This window comes from Lithobates pipiens, unplaced genomic scaffold (genome assembly GCF_037356315.1).
Source record: "Lithobates pipiens isolate NorthernLeopardFrog02 unplaced genomic scaffold, aLitPip1_a1.2 Scaffold_27, whole genome shotgun sequence".
NCBI classification, from domain to species: domain Eukaryota; kingdom Metazoa; phylum Chordata; class Amphibia; order Anura; family Ranidae; genus Lithobates; species Lithobates pipiens.
In genome coordinates, this window is record NW_027507788.1 from 16,299,408 (window position 1) to 16,321,416 (window position 22,009).

At 41.1% G+C, this 22,009-nt stretch overlaps 1 protein-coding gene across 1 annotated transcript; it reads right to left on the reverse strand.

The window, feature by feature from the left end:
• Positions 1 to 4,051: 4,051 nt before the first annotated feature.
• LOC143933577 (phospholipase A2 inhibitor and Ly6/PLAUR domain-containing protein-like) lies at positions 4,052 to 21,291 on the reverse strand. The gene is made up of 5 exons (XM_077456524.1): positions 21,130 to 21,291; positions 15,537 to 15,653; positions 12,327 to 12,473; positions 5,448 to 5,588; positions 4,052 to 4,272 (listed from the first exon to the last, which is right to left on the reverse strand). Exons 1-5 carry the CDS (start codon positions 21,176 to 21,178, stop codon positions 4,079 to 4,081), a joined length of 648 nt encoding a protein of 215 aa, XP_077312650.1. The 5' UTR covers positions 21,179 to 21,291; the 3' UTR covers positions 4,052 to 4,078.
• Between the last annotated feature and the right edge of the window lie 718 nt (positions 21,292 to 22,009).

Sequence of the window (22,009 nt, forward strand, 5' to 3'; positions counted from 1 at the left end):
AAGTATATAATTCTCCTTTATTCTATCCAAGATAACAAAAATGTGTTGCCTATAGTTTTACTTTTAAGGTCCTTTCCCACAGGACGGATCCGTGAACATCCGCTTGCTCAGCGGGCATCGCTCCGTTGATCCCCGCTGAGCTGGCGGATGACAGGGCGGTCCCTGCACAGTGCAGGGACCGCCCTGTCAGATCTCCGCTCTCCCCTATGGGAGGATTGGATGACAGACGGTCCGGGTTCATCTGATTCGCCCTGCAGACGGATAGAAAAATAGGATTTTCCTCCGTTTGCAGAAACAGACTATAGCGGAGACGAGACGGATGATATCGGATGTCAGCGGATCCGAACATGGATGGATGAAATATGGACATACTGTCCGCACGTTTGAAAGGGGCCTTAAGGGTTAGTATAAATATAAACTGGAAATAGATTTCAGCTATGTATCAGCTTGACACTCTAGCTTTGAGTTAAAGTTATTTACCTATGGCATATTCATATCCTATTTTCATTATTGTATACAATTAAATATAATAGATATAGATATAGAGAGATATTTTATAGATATAGATATAGATATAGAGATAGAGATATAGAGAGAGATTTTATAGATATAGATATAGAGAGAGAGAGAGAGAGATTTTATATATATATATCTATATCTATTATATAGATAGATATATATATATAGATATAGATACAGATATAGAGAGAGAGAGAGATTTTATATATATATATCTATATCTATGATATAGATATAGATATAGATATAGATATAGATATAGAGAGAGAGAGATTTTATATATATATCTATATCTATTATATAGATATAGATATATAGAGAGAGAGAGAGAGATTTTATATATATATATCTATATCTATTATATAGATATAGATATATATAGATATAGATATAGAGAGAGAGAGAGAGAGATTTTATATATATATCTAATATATATATATATATATATATATATATATATATATATATATATATATATATATATAGATATAGATATAGATATAGATATAGAGATAGAGATAGAGATATAGATATAGATATAGATATAGATATAGATATAGATATAGATATAGAGATATAGATATAGAGATAGAGATATAGATATAGATATAGATATAGATATAGATATAGATATAGATATAGAGATAGAGATAGAGATAGAGATATAGATATAGATATAGATATAGATATAGATATAGATATAGATATAGATATAGAGATAGAGATAGAGATATAGATATAGATATAGATATAGATATAGATATACATTTTATATTTATATATATATATAAAAACAAATAGTACACAAATAAAAATCAGTCCAAGTCCTGAAGATATCAGTACTAAAACAGCGCTAAAACTAAAGTCCCAAATAGCAGCATATAGATTAAAAAGTTGTGCAGAAAAGGTGACAATGGTGGTTTGATCAGCGTTGTAAGGTGATAATGATGTTCATCAAAAAGTGCTGTAAATACTCCATCCACCAGTATTTCACCACGTGTAGCTCGTACCCCCTTAGGGGGTTAGCAGTGTCAGCAGCGGCTGGTCACTAGGGTGATGCGCATGCCCAGAGGGAAGGGAAGAAGTCAGCAGAGATTGGCGCCATCTTGTGGAAATCTTAGAAACATTTGTGGAAGCGCTTTTGGTAGATGAACCCTGGTGGACGACAATGGAATTGTGGTAGACAAGAGTGTGATTATTCCCTTAAAGGCGCTTGTTACGGTTTTATCTGGTGAGTTTAACCCCCTAAGGGGATACGAGCTACACGTGGTGAAATACTGGTGGATGGAGTATTTACAGCACTTTTTAATGAACATCATTATCACCTTACAACGCTGATCAAACCACCATTGTCACCTTTTCTGCACAACTTTTTAATCTATATGCTGCTATTTGGGACTTTAGTTTTAGCGCTGTTTTAGTACTGATATCTTCAGGACTTGGACTGATTTTTATTTGTGTACTATTTGTTTTATGATTTTCTTAATTTTAAACGGCTGCTGTCCTATAGACCTCTGCGATTACTCTGATTAATTCGACAGTTCATATTTATTACATATATCTTTTAGTATTACTATTTCTTTGAATATTTGGTCTGCTGAAATAGGCGCTGAGCAGGGTATTGTGGGCCTTTTTATATCCTTTTGTTATATATATCTATATCTATATCTATATCGAAAGAGAGAGAGAGAGAGAGAGAGAGAGAGAGAGAGAGAGAGTATATACTGTATATATGTATTTTTAATTTTTTTTAATAATATACAGAATATTTTACTTTTTATATCCAAATATATATACTTGGATACCAAAAGAAGAAAAACTCTGTGTTTAATTAAAAATGCAAAAAATGTTTCCTGTTGTACTGGATATACGTATGCCTTGGAACTTTTGTACATGTACCCAATAGCTAGTCAATAGCTACTCTGTATAGTTTGAGTAAAAAAACATAAAAATTATGAGTTTTCAAATATACAAAAAAAAATGATTCTCTAAAAAAAAAAAAAAAAAATATATATATATATAAAACAAGAAATTCCTTGACAAAGCTGGATTGGAATCCACCAAAACATTGAACAGAATCAATTCCTGTGTTAATGACCTGTGAGAGTTTCTACTAGTTTCTATCTATCTACTAAAGAGAGGATATAACTATTGCCTAGTTAAACAAGTCAGGCTAGAAATCAATAATAAATAATGTGGAAAAATATATATTATTCTAAGCAGCAACCAAAGGCGTGTCACATTTAGATAACTATTTAACTTGGTAAACAAGTAAAGTGACTACAGTGGAACCTTGGATTACGAGCATAATCTGTTCCAGGAGAATGCTTGTAATCCAAAGCACTCGCATATCAAAGTGAGTTTCCCCATAGAAGTCAATGGAAATGAAGATAATTTGTTCCGCAATTACTTCTATTACATGCAATACAGCATGTGGCCAGAGGTGGAGGGGTCCGCCGGAGAGCCTCGGAAATACTCGGGGACCGCTCGGCTGAACTTGGAAAGCTGTGTTTCAGAGTATTTCAGAGTATTTCCAAGTATTTCCAAACGGCTTTGAACAGCATTGAACCGTTCCAAGTGCCCCCCGCACCTCTGGCCAAATACGGTACTGCGCACCCCATTAGCTTAAATTTTGCTCGTTTTGCAAGACAGCACTCGCAAAGCGAATCAGAATTTAGAAAAAAAAAGTTGCTTGTCTTTTAAAACGCTCGTTAACCGCGTTACTCGTAAATCAAGGTTCCACTGTAATAACAAGTAGGAAATTAGGATGAGAATTGCTAATGTGAGCTCCTAAAATATGCCATAATTGCCAAAGGGGTCTGGAAGCCTCTTAGCTGTCTTCTTACACCTGCTCTTAAACTGACCATAAGGCTGGGTTCACACTGCAGCGGTTACGAGAACCGGATGTGATTCGCACCGCACTGCAGTGCAAATCACATCCGATCTCTGTGCGATGCGAGTTCAGCCATACAGATAGTATGGCTGAATTCGCATCGCACCCGGCCCAAACTCGCACAGGACCCTTTTTTTGGTCCGCAGCAGAATCGGATCGCATGGGTGTTCACACCATGCGATCCGATTCCTGTCCGAGTTTGCAGATCGCACTGCGATATGCGAACTGATCTGGGGGTGTCATTAATGTTTCACTGACACTCCCAGCAGTTCGCATAGGGCAGTGTGAACTGCCGCCGGGAGGTATGCGGGAACCCGCCGCGGATTCGCGGCGTTGCCGCATCGCTGCAATGTGAACTCTAAATGAAAGGACATTATCAAAAATGTTCAAGGCTGCAAAACATTTTTTTTTAAACTCATACTGCCTTCCTCCCCTACAAGCCTTTGCCTTCTACTAACTTTTCACATTTGGTAAAAGTGGAACCTTCATCTAGGTGCGCCCAGTGACAATGTCTTTGATGTCTTTCAAGACAAGAGCTTGCATGACGACATTGCTAAGAATTTGGCACTCCATCCTATTGAATAACCCCAAAGGAGTTCTCTATACATCAAGCGCTAAAAAGTCAAATATCAATCAGCCTTATAAACTTCTCCATTTTTAATAACTCTAAAAAAGTAACTTTGTCAGCAAGATGGCAACTATCGAACCAAAGAGCCCAACATGGAGGGCGACCGCCCCGTCACTGCAGAACATCTTCGAATCCACGTTTAACCCTTGGATAGTGACCATATGGATTCCAAATATTTCACAATAGCTTCTGGTGGCACAGCCACGAAGGGCATCATTTTTTGTCACTGTTCCTGGAGATTAAATAATAAAAAAACAATACAAAAAAAAAAAAAACACAGATTTTATTTATAGAGACAGCGAAAGAGATACTAAAATTGATAAATGTTCTTCTTTTAACCACTTCCCAACCGGCGCACAACAGTGTATGTCGGCAGAATGGCACGGGCAGGCAAATTGGCGTACAGGTACGTCCATCTGTAATTGCCGCCCTGCCATCGCGTGCGCGCCGCGGGTCGAGACCCCCGTGAGTCCAGTAGCGGGTCCAGCGGACTCGATCGCCGTGGGGATACCCACGATTGTCTCACGGGGGAGGCTGAACGGGTAGATGCCGATGTAAACAGCATCTCCCCGTTCTGCCTAGCAACAACTGACACTGATTTCTGCTCCCTGTGATTGGAGCAGAGACCAGTGTTCACTAACACACAGCCCAGCCCCCAACAGTTAGTAGCACAGCCCTAGGAACACTTAACCCCTACACTGCCACCCCCTGGTTAACCCCTTCACTGCCAGTGTCATTTACACAGGAATCAGTACATTTGTATAGCACTGATTGCTGTATAAATGACAATGGTCCCAAAAATGTGTCAAAAATGTCCGATGTGTCTGCCATAATGTCGCAGTCACAATAAAAATCGCTGATCACTGCCATTAATAGTAAAAAAAATAAAAAATAAAAAAAATGCCATAAAACTATCCCCTATTTTGTAAACGCTATAACTTTTGCGCAAACCAATCAATAATCGCTTATTGTGATTTTTTTTTTACCAAAAATATGTAGAAGAATACGTATTGGCCTAAACTGAGGACAAAAAATGTTTTTTTTTATATATTTTTGGGGGATATTTATTATAGCAAAAAGTAAAATATAATGCATTTTTTTTTTCAAAATTGTCGCTCTATTTTTGTTTATAGCGTAAAAAATATAAACCGCAGGGGCGATCAAATACCACCAAAAGAAAGCTCTATTTGTGGGAAAAAAAGGATGCCAATTTTGTTTGGGAGCCACGTCGCACGACCGCGCAATTGTCAGTTAAAGCGACGCAGCGCCGAATTGCAAAAAGTGGTCTGGTCTTAAGCCAGCAAAGTGGTTAATATAGATGAGCATTTGAGTGAGTGGATATCTCTCCGTCAATAACCACCCTTAATTTATAACCAGTTTGTTCTAGGTCCAGGCTAAGGTAAATACCTGACAGTCTTCTGCCCATACGGCCACATTTGATCTCATCTCCGGTGCACTCAACTCTATCACTGGTGTAGCAGTAATCAGAGGTTTCTGAGAAACAAGCCCGACATGTCAATCCGTTCTTCTGTGAGCTCACTGGTGGCACTTTTCAAGAAGAGAAAATATAACTAAATATAAATAAAATGTATAATAACATTTATTTTTATTTTTATGGATAGTTAAAATAAATAATAATAAAAATCAACTGAAAAATATCAGCTAACGGGAAAAGGAGAAGAAGTAGTGAATTAAGGCTGACTTAAGCCCCATACACACTATCAGTTTTTCTGCTGAGTTTTTCCTTCAGATTTACCAAAATCATATAATATGAGGTCAAACCTTAGGAGTTTCCATTTGTATGCAATGAGGCAGGCCCTTCTACTACATGGTTTTGGTAAACCTGAAGGAAAAACTGATAGTGTGTATGGGGCTTAAATTTACCTAAGGCCTTATACAGGGTTACATAGCCGCAATTTGTTTTTGTCTTTTACCAAAATGTGCTGATCAAAGGTGACTCCTGCACATAAAGAACAAATCTATAAATTACTTCACAAAGCACACAATTTCTGCAGACCATCATTCCTATATGCATAAATGGCAGGGGCGGACTGACAACTCATGGGGCCCCCGGCCAATAGAAGATTATGGGGCCCCCGGGCAATAGGAGATTATAGGGCCACACAGTATACACACACACATACAGTATACACACACAGACACACAGTATACACACAGAATACACATGCACACACTGAAAAGGTACTGGAGAGGCGAGGCAGCTATAATCTTGGGATTTTTAAAAAAAAACCCGGTTTTATACATACTTTCCCTGGTTTTATTGAGGCTGGCAACCCTGATGGGGCCCCCTGGTGGCATGGGGCACTCGGGCAGTGCCCGAGTGCCCCAATGGTCAGTCCGCCCCTGGTAAATGGTCTTCTATTCTTCAACGTCCCATCACTCTGCCTTGTTGGAACAAAATATGGACATCTATGGACAATCTAGATGTGTGGCGCAGAGAGAGACGGCTTACAAAATCCTTATGTTCTGGTACCGAACCCCTGAAGTTTTTCATTGTCAAGACGGTTTTCTTTCCCCTTTATGCTGGCGTTGTGGTAAAACTGGAGATATCCATTTCCATATCTTTTGGAAATGTGGGAATATTGTGCCTTAATGTCCCTGATCCAACAAGTACTCCATCGTTCTTTATTGCTGGATTGGATACATTGTCTTTTAGGCCTCCCTTTCCCTGGTATTGGAAAGTCCATGAATAAGCTTGCTTCTTTTATTTTGTTAGCGGCCAAAATAACTATTCCATTACAATGGTTATCCACTCCCCCCCCCCCCCCCCCCTCAGGTTCAGCTTCTGAAGGTGATTTTGGAAATACATAGCGTTTGGTACCCCTCCTGGACTCCATTGAACGAGACAGGGAGAGGATATAAGCCCTAAGCTTTTCTGTCCTTCCGTCTCATGTGTCTGCTCTCTCTACTTTGACCCCTGGTGTATTTTCCTTATAGAATAGAGCCATATCGCAATTGCACTTATTTTCCTTCAATTTTTTTATTTTTTGTTTTGTTTTGTTTTTTAGAAAATGATTTATGTTATAGTTATTAACGATTTGTAAGCCAGTTTAACCATTGTTCTCCACCTCTGGTCCTGTTTCTATCAGTGGTGTTTTCTATGCATGATTTATTTTTGAAATTTTGTAAAACCTTAATAAAAATACAATTATTATTATTATTATTTTTTAAAGCGTGACATGTTGGGTATCTATTCACTCGGCATAACATCATCTTTTAAATTTTAGTTGGGTATTATATTGTTTTTGTGTGCAATAAAAATCATTTTATTCTATAGCACCTCTACTAAAAAAAATAAATAAATAAAAAATATATATATAGATAGATAGATAGATAGAGAGATAGAGATAGAGATAGAGATAGAGATAGAGATAGAGATAGAGATAGAGATAGAGATAGATATACATCAGTGGTGTTTTCTATGCATGATTTATTTTTAAAATTTTGGAAAACCTTAATAAAAATACAATTATTATTTTTTTTTTTTAAAAAGCACGACATGTTGGGTATCTATTCACTCGGCATAACATCATTTTTTAAATTTTACCAAAAGTTGGGTATTATATTGTTTTTGTGTGCAATAAAAATCATTTTATTCTATAGCATGTATGTATATATAAAATAAAAGAATAGAAATATATATATATATATATATATATATATATATATATATATATATATATATACAGTGGTGTGAAAAAGTGTTTGCCCCCTTCCTCATTTCCTGTTCCTTTGCATGTTTGTCACACTTAAGTGTTTCGGAACATCAAACCAATTTAAACAATAGTCAAGGACAACACAAGTAAACACAAAATGCAATTTGTAAATGAAGGTGTTTATTATTAAAGGTGAAAAAAAATCCAAACCATCATGGCCCTGTGTGAAAAAGTGATTGCCCCCCTTGTTAAAACATATTATAACTGTGGTTGTCCACACCTGAGTTCAATTTCTATAGCCACACCCAGGCCTGATTATTGCCACACCTGTTCACAATCAAGGCATCACTTAAATAGGAGCTGCTTGACACAGTAAGGTCCACCAGAAGATCCTTAAAAGCTACACATCATGCCAAGACCCAAAGAAATTCAGGAACAATTGAGAAAGAAAGTAATTGAGATCTATCAGTCTGGAAAGGGTTATAAAGCCATTTCCAAAGCTTTGGGAATCCAGCGAACCACAGTGAGAGCCATTATCCACAAATGGCGAAGACATGGAACAGTGGTGAACCTTCCCAGGAGTGGCCGGCCGCCCAAAATTACCCCAAGAGCGCAGCGACGACTCATCCAAGAGGTCACAAAAGACCCCACAACAACGTCCAAGGAACTGCAGGCCTCACTTGCCTCAGTTAAGGTCAGCGTTCATGCCTCCACCATCAGGAAAAGACTGGGCAAAAATGGCCTGCATGGCAGAGTTTCAAGGAGAAAACCACTGCTGAGCAAAAAGAACATCAAAGCTCGTCTCAATTTCTCCACAACACATCTTGATGATCCCCAAGACTTTTGGGACAACATTCTGTGGACCGATGAGACAAAAGTGGAACTCTTTGGAAGGTGTGTGTCCAAGTATATCTGGCGTAGAAGGAACATTGCATTTCATAAAAAGAACATTATACCAACAGTAAAATATGGTGGTGGTAGTGTGATGGTCTGGGGCTGTTTTGCTGCTTCAGGACCTGGAAGACTTGCCGTGATAAAAGGAACTATGAATTCTGCTGTCTACCAAGAGATCCTGAAGGAGAATGTCCGACCATCTGTCCGTGTACTCAAGCTGAAACGAACTTGGGTTCTGCAGCAGGACAATGATCCTAAACACACCAGCAAGTCCACCACCGAATGGCTGAAGAAAAACAAAATGAAGACTTTGGAGTGGCCTAGCCAAAGTCCTGACCTGAATCCTATTGAGATGTTGTGGTATGACCTTAAAAAGGCCGTTCATGCTCGAAAACCCTCTAATGTAACTGAATTAGGACAATTCTGCAAAGATGAGTGGGCCAATATTCCTCCAGGACGCTGTAAAAGCCTCATTGCACGTTATCGCAAACGCTTGGTTGCAGTTGTTGCTGCTAAGGGTGGCCCAACCAGTTATTAGGTTTAGGGGGCAATCACTTTTTCACACAGGGCCATGATGGTTTGGATTTTTTTTCACCTTTAATAATAAACACCTTCATTTACAAATTGCATTTTGTGTTTACTTGTGTTGTCCTTGACTATTGTTTAAATTGGTTTGATGTTCCGAAACACTTAAGTGTGACAAGCATGCAAAGGAACAGGAAATGAGGAAGGGGGCAAACACTTTTTCACACGTGTATGTGTGTGTGTATATATATATATATATATATATATATATTTCTATTCTTTTATTAACCACCTGCTTACCGGATAAGTCTGACACTTCTCACATATATGTAAAAATCTACTTTTGTTTTTTGTTAAAAAATTACTAATGCCGCGTATACACGACCGGACTTTCCGGCACTGACTCTCGGCGGAGTTACGAACGAACGGACTTGCCCGCACACGAATAGACTGAAGTCTGTTTGAAAGTCCGTTCGTTTTCAACGTGACGTACGACGGGACTAAAAAAGCAAGTTCAATAGCTAGTAGCCAATAGCTGCCCTTGCTTTGTATTTGGTCTGTCGGACCAGCACACAGACAGTTTTCCCGATAGGAATTGATTCCATCGGACAGATTTGAAACATGTTCTATTTCTAGGTCCGTCCTGAATTTTTTTTAAAGAAAAACGATTGGACTGTCCCACACATGATCGGACTAACCGATGGAATGACCATGCAACCTATTCTGCCGGAAAGTCCGGTCGTGAGTATGCAGCATTAGAACCCCAAACATTATATATAATGACATATATAACATTATATAACTAATTTTTTAGCAAAAAAATTAAAAATATTGATTTTTACATATATGTGAGAAGTGTCAGAATTATCCGGTAAGCAAGTGGTTAAAATATATATATATATATATATATATATATATATATATATATATATATATATATATACAGTGACTACAAGTAGTATTCAACCCCCTGCAGATTTAGCAGGTTTGATAAGATGCAAATAAGTTAGAGCCTTCAAACTTTAAACAAGAGCAGGATTTATTAACAGATGCATAAATCTTACAAACCAAAAAGTTATGTTGCTCAGTTAAATTTTAATAAATTTTAAACATAAAAGTGTGGGTCAATTATTATTCAACCCCTAGGTTTAATATTTTGTGGAATAACCCTTGTTTGCAATTACAGCTAATAATTGTCTTTTATAAGACCTGATCAGGCCGGCACAGGTCTCTGGAGTTATCTTGGCCCACTCCTCCATGCAGATCTTCTCCAAGTTATCTAGGTTCTTTGGGTGTCTCGTGTGGACTTTAATCTTGAGCTCCTTCCACAAGTTTTCAATTGGGTTAAGGTCAGGAGACTGACTAGGCCACTGCAACACCTTGATTTTTTCCCTCTTGAACCAGGCCTTGGTTTTCTTGGCTGTGTGCTTTGGGTCGTTGTCTTGTTGGAAGATGAAATGACGACCCATCTTAAGGTCCTTGATGGAGGAGCGGAGGTTCTTGGCCAAAATCTCCAGGTAGGCCGTGCTATCCATCTTCCCATGGATGCGGACCAGATGGCCAGGCCCCTTGGCTGAGAAGCAGACCCACAGCATGATGCTGCCACCACCATGCTTGACTGTAGGGATGGTATTCTTTGGGTCGTATGCAGTGCCATCCAGTCTCCAAACGTCACGTGTGTGGTTGGCACCAAAGATCTCGATCTTGGTCTCATCAGACCAGAGAACCTTAAACCAGTCTGTCTCAGAGTCCTCCAAGTGATCATGAGAAAACTGTAGACGAGCCTTGACATGACGCTTTGAAAGTAAAGGTACCTTACGGGCTCGTCTGGAACGGAGACCATTGCGGTGGAGTACGTTACTTATGGTATTGACTGAAACCAATGTCCCCACTGCCATGAGATCTTCCCGGAGCTCCTTCCTTGTTGTCCTTGGGTTAGCCTTGACTCTTCGGACAAGCCTGGCCTCGGCACGGGAGGAAACTTTCAAAGGCTGTCCAGCCCGTGGAAGGCTAACAGTAGTTCCATAAGCCTTCCACTTCCGGATGATACTCCCAACAGTGGAGACAGGTAGGCCCAACTCCTTGGAAAGGGTTTTGTACCCCTTGCCAGCCTTGTGACCCTCCACGATCTTGTCTCTGATGGCCTTGGAATGCTCCTTTGTCTTTCCCATGTTGACCATGTATGAGTGCTGTTCACAAGTTTGGGGGGGGTCTTAAATAGTCAGAAAAGGCTGGAAAAACAGATAATTAATCCAAACATGTGAAGCTCATTGTTCTTTGTGCCTGAACTACTTCTTAATACTTTAGGAGAACCAAACAGAATTCTGTTGAATTGAGGGGTTGAATAATAATTGACCCTCTGAATAAACTTTTCACTATTTAAAAAAAAATTAAACAAAGAAATAACATTCTTTTTTGCTGCAGTGCATTTCACACTTCCAGGCTGATCTACAGTCCAAATGTCACAATGCCAAGTTAATTCCGAATGTGTAAACCTGCTAAATCTGCAGGGGGTTGAATACTACTTGTAGGCACTGTATATATATATATATATATATATATATATATATATATATATATATATATTGTCATGCTACATCAAGTATGAGTTGCCTCATCAATAATAGGTTGATAAAAAAAAAAAAAAATCTCTGTTACAACAGTTTGGACCATCTCCTTTGACGCTATCATTGTATTACACCTTGTAAAAATGATTCACATGTACATTGGCATCTGTTTTTCATTGTTCACATTGAAAACATTATTAAAAAAAGATTTGAATTAAAAATGTAATAAAAAAAAAAAAATATTAGTTCAATAAAGTATTTTAAAAAAATGATGCGCTGATCTCTTTTTGAAAATGCTAATTCTATGGCTGCAATGCCGGCCGTCTGGCTCTATTGCTTTCCGAAGCATTGACTTGGAACAGATAAGCAAATCAGAAAAGAAAACAAATTAATAAGCTTTGTACTTTCTCCAGGTCAGTAATAGTATAGTATAATATAATAATACTATATACTAATAATACTATAATACTCAATGCTAATAATAGTATTGAGATCGGAGCCTGGGGAGGGATATTTTCAGAGGCAATGGCGGCCTTTGTGTTTCCCTAATGATAGGTTGTCCTACAAGCACAGAAGTATTTCATCATCTTACTGAACGCTCAGCAAACTTGTGTGCAACTTACAGGTAGGAAAGGGTGGAATGCAGTTATCGGTATCACAACACGAAGTCCCCGTCCTCACTTTTCCGTAGTTGAAGGTCAGGCTTCCGTTCAGATTGCACTCGGAGCGTGATCCGCAGCTTAAAGTATATTGTGGGGTCTCTGATATCACTGTGTTTGTTAGATAACAATAGAGTTAAAATGTACATCAGGTCAAATAAAAAAAAACGAAAAAGCGCATTTTTTTCAACACATACACATTTTACCATGTTTTATCCCTTTAACCGCTTCAGCCCCGGAAGAATTTAGCCCCCTTCCTGACCAGAGCACTTTTTGCAATTCGGCACTGCGTCGCTTTAATTGCGCGGTCTTGCGACGTTGCACCCAAACAAAATGGACATTTTTTTTTCCACAAATACAGCTTTCTTTTGGTGGTATTTGATCACCTCTGTGGTTTTTATTTTTTGCGCTATAAACAAAAAAAAGAGCAACAATTTTGAAAAAAAAAACACAATAGGGGTTATTTACTAAAGGAAGATCCACTTTGCAGTGGAAGTAAAGTCGCTGTAGGTCCGAGGGTAACATGCAAGGAAAATAAAAAACAGCATTTTAGCTTGCACATGATTGGATGATAAAATCAGCAGAGCTTCCACTCATTTCAGGTCTCCCCCTTATTATTATTATTATTATTATACGTGATTTATATAGCGCCAACAGTTTACGCAGCGCTTTACAATGAATAGGGGAGACAACACAATTACAGTACAATACAAAAGGTACAGGAGGGCCCGGCTCATAGAGCTTACATTCTAAAGGAAGGGGGTGGTGGTACAAAAGGTAATAGCTTTAGAGAATGATTTGATGGGGGTGGCTCATGGACAGTTAGGTGGGAGTGGGATAGGCCTCCCTGAATAAGTGAGTTTTCAAGGTTCTCCTACAAGTTGACAGGTTAGGGGCTGATCGTATATTTCTGGGGCAGGGAGTTCCAGAGGATGGGAGAGGCTCTGTAGAAGTCCTGAAGGTGAGCATGAGAGGAGGTAACAAGGGAGCTAGAGAGAAGGAAGTCCTGGGAGGAGCAGAGGGGACGATTTGGGCGATATCTGCAGATGAGGTTGGTGATGTAGATGGGGGCGATGTTGTGGATGGCTTTGTATCTTATGGTTAGCATTTTGAATTTTACACGGTGGGGTAGGGGAAGCCAGTGAAGGGATTGGCAGAGAGGGGCGGCAGTCAGGGAACGATTAGTGAGGTGTATTAGTCTAGCAGCAGCATTCATAATAGACTGAAGTGGGGATAGTCTGCGTAAGGGTCAGCCATTAACCCCCCTAGCGGTAATCCCGAGTTTGGCTCGGGTTGGGATTTCACTAACAGGAGCGGTAACCCCGAGCCAGACTTGGGATCGCATCGCTGGATGCAGGGGAGGACACAGGGAGAGTTACTTACCTTGTCCCCTGGATCCAGCGATGTCCCCCGCGCTGTGTGATCGAGCCGTCCTCCGCTCGATTCACAGTGCCGAATGCCGCCGAGCTCCGTTCCCTGCGTCGTTACGGCACACGGGAGCGGAGAACAGCGGCAAATTCAAAAAAGTAAAAGTACACAAAACACACACAGCACTGTAATCTTACAGATTACAGTGCTGTATTAAAAAATTACACACCCCCTTTGTCCCTAGTGGTCTGTGCAATGCCCTGCATACACTTTTATGTTATAAATACTGTTTTTTTCTGCCTGGAATTTGGAGATTGTCCATAGCAACCAAATATGTGCCTTTTTCAGTGTTTTAGGATTTGATTACATTATTGAATAATTTTTATTATTCTTTATTATGTTATAAACTTTATCATACCCGGGATGTCTGCTAGACTCTGGTTTGAACAGATTTAAGAGAGTCATTCCTAAGAATTACAGGACTACAATATAAAACGCCAAATTTCCATGCAAAATAATTGTACCGCTTTCAGCACCTAATTCCAGACTGAATCATACCACCAGGGAGGTTAAGGAGAGAGTTGCAGTAGTCAAGGCGGAAATAATCAAGGAGTGAATAACTTGCTTTGTGGTGTCATTAGTTGGGAAGGTGGAATTCTGGAGATGTTGCGGAGGTGAAGGCGGCAGGATTTAGCCAGTGATTGGATGTGGGGGCTGATGGAGAGGTCAGAGTCAAGGATTACACCCAGGACCCTGGCATGTGTGGTGGGACCAATGGTTGTGCTGTGGATATTAATGGTGACGTCATGGGGAAGGAGAAAATATAACAAGCTCAGTTTTAGAAAGATTGAGATTGAGGAAGTGGTGTGACATCCATACTGAGATGTCATTCAGTAAGTTAGAGATCTGTGAGGAGATCGAGGGGGTGAGTGGAGGAGTGGAGAGATAGATCTGGGTGTCGTCGGCATAGAGGTGGTATTGGAAACCATGGGAGGTTATCAGCTGGCCCAGGGAAGAGGTATAGAGCGAGAATAGAAGAGGCCCGAGGATTTACAGCGACTGCACTTCCAAGTGCACTTGCAGTGCAAAGTGGATTTGCCTTTCGTAAATAACCCCCAATATTTTGTACTTTTGGCTATAATAAATATCCCCATTTTTTTTTTTTTTTAAAAAGCTAATTTTTCCCCAGTTTAGGACGATATGTATTCTTTTACAAATATTTGGTAAAAAAAAATCGCAATAAGCGTATATTGATTGGTTTGCACAAAAGTTATAGCGTCTACAAAATAGGGGATAGATTTATAGCATTTTTTTATTATTATTTTTTTTTACTTGTAATGGCGGAGATCAGCGATTTTTATCATGACTGCGACATTACGGTGGACACATCGGACAATTTTGACACATTTTTGAGACCATTGGCATTAATACATTGATCAATTCTATAAAAATGCATTGATTACTGTAAAAGTTTCACTGGCAGTGAAGGGGTTAACACTAGGGGGCGGTGAAGGGGTTAATTGCTTTCCCTGGGAGGTGATTCTAACAGAAGGGGGAGGGACTAACTAAAGGAAGTGACAGATCGTGGTTCCTAGCTAATAGGAACACACGATCTGTCACTCCTCTCAGAACAGGGAAGTGTGTGTTTACATACACTCGTCCCTGTTCTGTATCTCCTGCTAACGACTGTCAGCCACGAGCACTGGCACCCCCGCTGTGCAGCGCACGCTCTCTTGACTCTCTTAACCCCACAAGTGGCCCCCTATTAGTATACAGTACATATGATTTTTATGCATATTATTATACCTGATGTTACGAGAGTGTAGGAAGCGACACAAACTTGATCAGATGAGCAGGCTACGGATGATCCATTGCACGGGGAGTCCTGCATGTGCCAGCAACTTTTGCATGAGATGGAGAAACCTGGTATTCAAAAAGAGAATAATATATCTATTTTAATTTAAAGTATTACTATAGAATTTTTGTTTTCTTTTAGTTGCAGCGCCCGTGCCCTGGGCTTACTAAACTTTGTATTTAGCTCTGCTCAGGGCCATCTTTAAGGCAGGGCAAAAGGGGCAGCTGCCCTGGGCCCTGTTATTGTTGTGGGGCCCAAAAGCAGCTGCCTCATACTTGCCAACTATCCCAGTTTAAATTCCCTTTTCCCTTGAAGTTTTAGTCCTGTGCTGTGTCCTGATATCTCAGTGTGAAGTGTTGTTATTAATGCTGCCCAGCTCTGCCCTGTTGTTGTGTACAGATGACTCATCCGCGGACCCTGTGTTTACATGTAAATAACTGGCATTCAAGTAAATGCCTGCGGCATTGATATGTAAATAAAGGCGGCATTCATATGTATATCGTGCTCCCCGGCAGTGAGGAGATGATGTGCTGTAACCTCTAGCAACTAATAAGTGAGCTGTAATGTGTGCTGTAACCTCTAGCAACCAGTTAGTAAGCAGAAATGATATGCTGTAACTGCTGGAAACCAATCACAATGCCTGCCTGATCTGATACAGTAAACTGATTTTAAGTCTAGCTGCTATTTATTGTATGCCTCAGAGCAAGTGGAGATTGAAATTGCATGGGGGGGGGGCAAGAAAATCTTTTGCCCAAGGTCCAATCAATATTAAAGATGGCCCTGGCTCTGCTGTAACCAGCTGAGTTGCAAATTCCTGGTGACTGACTGCTTCTGCCTTTTCCCGCAACAAAAATATTCAGGAAACTGTCCTCTAAGATTCACGTGGCTAGGGTATTCTACAGACTTAACTCTCCTCCCTGCATTTTGTTCAAGATCTGCAATGATCTCTAAAAAGATATGTTGACTGAGTTTGTCAGTTTGCTTCTGGTTAGCCAATGGTCAGGTTAAGGGGACCTTTTATATTTCCACTGGCCCCCACCACCACATTCCCCTCCCAGCGCAAATCCAACCTGCTAGCACAATTCCCCTCCCCCCCCCCTGCTAGCACAATTCCTCTCCTAGCACAAATAGCCTCCAATCATCCCTACTGGCACAGATTCCCCCCAAAAAGTTTCTCTTCCTAGCACAAATCATGTTCCCCCACCCCCTCCCAACACAAATACCCCCAAATCACCATTCCTAGCACCCTCCCAAATTTCCCCTCCTTACCCCTGCTGCCCCCCATATCCCCCCACCGAACACAAATCCCCTCCCCCATCTCCTTGTGGCACCCCCCTATCTCACATGATACTACAGTGCCCCTCCTGCTCACCCCTTGTCCCGACCCTGCCGAGCTGTGAAAATAGCTAGCTGTACCTGTGCTAAAGCTACTTTATGGTCCCCAGCCATAAACATATCTAGCTGTACCTGTGCTACAGCTACTTCATGGTCCCCAGCCGTGAACATATCTAGTTGTAACCAGGGCTTTTTTTTCAGCTGGAACATGGTAGAACTCAGTTCCGCCACCTTTGGCTCAGGTCCTCTACTCCCTGCTCACCACTATCATTTGTAAACACAGAAGTCCAGCTTCTGTGTTTACAAGTGACAGCTTGTCTCAGATCTGATCTCCTGTGCATCTCCCACTAAGTGCAGGATGAGGACAAGGGAGATGCAGGTGCCCAAAGTGCAGTGGGTTAATGGGCAGGAGGGCGGGGGGGGGCATCACATGATAGGCTGACCCCTTTGTGATCTCCATTTTTCCCTGGTACCCAGATGTCAACGCCCCCGCTAGATGAACTTGCTGCAAGTGAGAGGTGAAGCCACCTATATTGTGCAGGGAGGTACTAGAGCCGCCTGGGTGCTTCAGCTTAATATGGCAACAAAAGAAAGACATGTTGAAGATGGCAGAGCTTTTAAGAAGGGGGAGGGGAAGATGGGACAGTGTAGTTGGGGGGGGGGGGGGGGTCAGAGTTGAAAGAGGTGAAATTGAGTTGTGATTGGGGAATGCAGAGGTAAGCAGCTGTGTAAGAGGGTTGAATTCTGCACTGTGTGTGTAGCTCACTCCTGAATTCTGCATGTAGCGCAGACCTGAACTCTGCCCTCTGTATATAGTACACCCCTGAACTCTGCACTCTGTATATAGTGCACCCCGGAACTCTGCACTCTGTATATAGTGCACCCCTGAACTCTGCACTCTGTATATAGTGCACCCCTGAACTCTGCACTCTGTATATAGTTCACCCTTGAGCTCTGCACTCTGTATATAGTGCACCCCTGAGCTCTACACTCTATATATAGTGCACCCCTGAGCTCTGCACTCTGTATATAGTGCACCTCTGTACTCTGCACTCTGTATACAGTGCACCCCTGAACTCTACACTCTGTATATAGTGCACCTCTGAACTCTACACTCTGTATATAGTGCACCCCTGAGCTCTGAACTCTGTATATAGTGCACCGCTGAGCTCTGCACTTGTATATAGTGCACCTCTGAGCTCTGCACTCTGTATATAGTGCACCCCTGAGCTCTGCACTCTGTATATAGTGCACTCCTGAGCTCTGCACTCTGTATATAATGCACCACTGAGCTCTGAACTCTGTATATAGTGCACCCCTGAACTCTGCACTCTGTATATAGTGCACCCCTGAACTCTGCACTCTGTATATAGTGCACCTCTGTTCTCTGCACTCTGTATATAGCTCACCCCTGAACTCTGCATTCTGTATATAGTGCACCCCTGTACTCTGCATGTAATGCACATGTGGTATTTAATGCTGTTTTACAACCCTCCCACTGTTTGTGAAATTTGGATACACCCTATATTTGATGCAGCTTGGAGGATGTGTGTGGGGGAGGAGGGTTGTGGAAGGTCGTGGTTGAGTTCCTGCCCCTATTCCCTGAGAAATAAAGCCCTGGTTGTCACAGTTCTGCAAACTATCTCATGGTTCTCAGCGGTGAGTGAAAGACCGTGTTGCTGCTGTTTAGAGCTAGAGAGAGTTGTGCTCAATCATTTTGGATTATTCCACATCAACCGCTAAATCCCTTTCTAAATTTCTGCAAGCAATAAAATACAAAAAGACAAACATTGCCTAGACCAGTGATGGCAAACCTTGGCACCCCAGATGTTTTGGAACTACATTTCCCATGATGCTTATCTACACTGCAGAGTGCACGAGGATCATGGGAAATGTAGTTCCAAAACATCTGGGGTGCCAAGGTTCACCATCACTGGCCTAGACTGTCTCATGAGCTGGACTGAATGGCTGTGCATCTGGCTGCCTTGGCATTGTTGAAGGGAAGAACCAATTAAATCTACAGCCACCCCTTTGGGGATAGCATTACACCAGTCTTGAGAGGAGCACTGCTGCTCACAATCCTCTTCCCTCGTCGACATTTGGGGGCGTTTGTTTGAGGTAATGGAAGGTAAAATATAACCATATAATTGAGACAATTAAACCCTTAGCTTATGGGTGTTTTTTTTTTAATATTTATTCATAAATTGTGGAAAATAATGGTGAGGAGTTAGACAGGGGATAGTTATATGGTATATACAGGGAATAATTGTATGGTATAGATATAGGTACAGGCGCATTTAAAGAGCAAGTAAACCCTGATGGGTTTACTTCCTCTTTGTTTCCCTGCAAAGGCAAAGCATAATGGGCAACTGTGCATCACATAGTAGCCCATTATGTGTCACTTACCTGACACAGGAGCCTGCGATGTCCCCGATTTCCTTGCCGGCTGGAAGCGTCCATCTTCCTTCCGGGGTCACGGACTCCGGCTCTGTGACTGGCTGGAGCCGCATGATGTTACTCCTGCACGTGCGCTCGGGAGCTGCCAGTCACGGCTTGTCGTTTAATAAAAACGGCACGCCGTGACCCTTCTAAAGTGCGCATGCGCAGAAGAAATCCTTGTATGGGGAATTGTAAATAATATGAGATATTTACAGCACCTACAGGTAAGCCTTAATCTAGGCATACCTGTAGGTGAAAGTGTGTTGTAAGGGTTTACAACCACTTTAAACCCCCAAACCATAGGTGTGTGCAGCCTATAGCATTAGGGTGCGCACCCTAAGGCTGCATTCACACCTAAACGTAGCGTTTTCAGGCAGAAAAATCATGCACATTTACCGCGATTTTGCAGCGTTTTTACCACGATTTTGCTGCGTTTTGCCGCGATTTTGTGCAGGGCAAAAGGTCACCAATGTAAAAAGAAGAAAAACACTCAAATCTGCCCGATTCGAGCGACAAAAGAAGGGTCTGGAACTTGTTTGAGCTTCAGGCGTTCGGCTTCAGGCGACATGGAGTGGAGATGTGAACCATCTCCATTGAGAATAATGGATTTTTTCCCCTCTAGCGTTTTGTAGCTTCAGGCTTCAAGCTACAAAACGCTCAGGTGTGAATGCAGCATGCAATAAAGCTCAAACAGGTGTGTGTGTGTCTACATATATATGACTCAGGCACATTGATCTCCCTTCCAGCACAGTCAGGGCCGTCTTTAAGGCAGGGCAAAAGGGCAGCTGCCCTATGCCCTGTTATTGTTGTGGGGCCCAAAGCAGCTGCCTTATACTTGCCAACTATCCCAGTTTACATTCCCTTGTCCCTTGTGGTTTTAGTCCTGTGCTGTGTCCTGATATCTGAGTGTGAAGTGCTGCTACTAATGCTGCCCAGCTCTGACCTATTGTTGTGTACAGAGGAATCACCTGCAGACCCTGTGTTTACATGTAAATAACCGGCATTCATATGTAAATAGCAGTGACATGCATATGTAAATAGCTGAGGCCAACGGCATTGATATGTAAATAAGGCAGCATTCATATGTATATCATGCCCCCCTGCAGTGAGGACATGATGTGCTGTAACCTATAGCAACCAGTGAGCAGTATTACTGTATAGTAATCTCTAGCAGCCAATCAACAAGCAGAAATCATGTGCTGTAACCTCTAGCAACTAATCACTAAGCCTTAAGGAGTGCTGTAACCTCTAGCAACCAGTCAGTAAGCAGTAATGATATGCTGTAACCTCTGGCAACCAATCGCAATCGCTGCCTGATCTGATACAGTAAACTGATTTTAAGTCTAGCTGCTATTTATTGTATGTCTCAGAGAAGGTGGAGAGTGAAATTGCATCAGGGGAGGGGGGGCCCTAAGAAATTTTTTGCCCAGGGCCCAATCAATATTAAAGACGGCCCTGAGCACAGTGAAAGAGAAGAGCATAAACACTTCTCTTATGGCCTAACCGGTAAGAGGGAGATCTTTCCCATCTTCCTGCCAGCACATAATAGTGATAAGACTAAACACAAATGGGGTGATTAGGGTGTGCCTAGGCACACCCAGCACACCCTGTACATACGCCTAAGCCCCAAACACTTTGTTTATAGAAAGTACCAGATTAGCAGTGATGAGCGAACATTCATTTAGAAATGTTGCACTTTTGCAAGCATATCGAGAGTATAATTGTCATGGCAGAGAGCAGGGATGTCCCCGAGTGTTAAGAGAATCTTACCTGTAGAAGCGAGGCTGCAAATCACGAACAGGAGTCCCAGAGGCTTCATGATGTTCTCTGTGTATGGATGGATACGAGAACTCTATCTAGGAACAGCTCTGACGACCTTATACCAGAGAGACGTCAAGGAGGAAGACTGCAAGATGAGGAGGAGGTACCTATGAGACATCGTCTTTCATAAGACGTGACCTGTATCCATTTTCACAATCGTCATTTTTATACCTTTGATGATTATCAGCTTTAGTCTTTATTCAGCGGAATGTTTCGGCAAGTCTCAGCATGCCCGTTGGGAAGAAAATGTAAAACTCAAGGCAGGAACAAAAACTTTAATTGACAATTGTGTAACGTTGCACCCAAACAAAATTGACGTCCTTTTTTCCCACAACTAGAGCTTTCTTTTGGTGGTATTTGATCACCTCTGCGTTCTTTATTTTTTTTTTGCGCTATAAACAAAAAAAAAGACGGACAAATTTGGAAAAAATAGGATTTTTTTGTACTCACCATAAAATCTTTTTCTCTGTAATTTACCGACCGACACAGCTCCTCTCTTAGCCATTGGTTTGAAACTCCCACCTTTAGACGAATAGTATTCTCCTGAAGGTGGACGTAACAACCCAATGGCTAAGAGAGGAGCTGTGTCGGTCAGTGAATATAAGAGAAAAACAATATTTTGTACTTTTTGTCATAATAAATGTCTCCATTTAAAAAAAAAATAATTAAAAAGCTATTTTTTTTCAGTTCAGGCCAAAATATTACATTATTAAATATTAATATTATTAATATTACATATTAAATATTACATATTTTTGGTAACAAAAATCGCAATAGGTGTATATTGATCGGTTTGTGCAAAAGTTATCGCTTTTACAAACTATGAGAT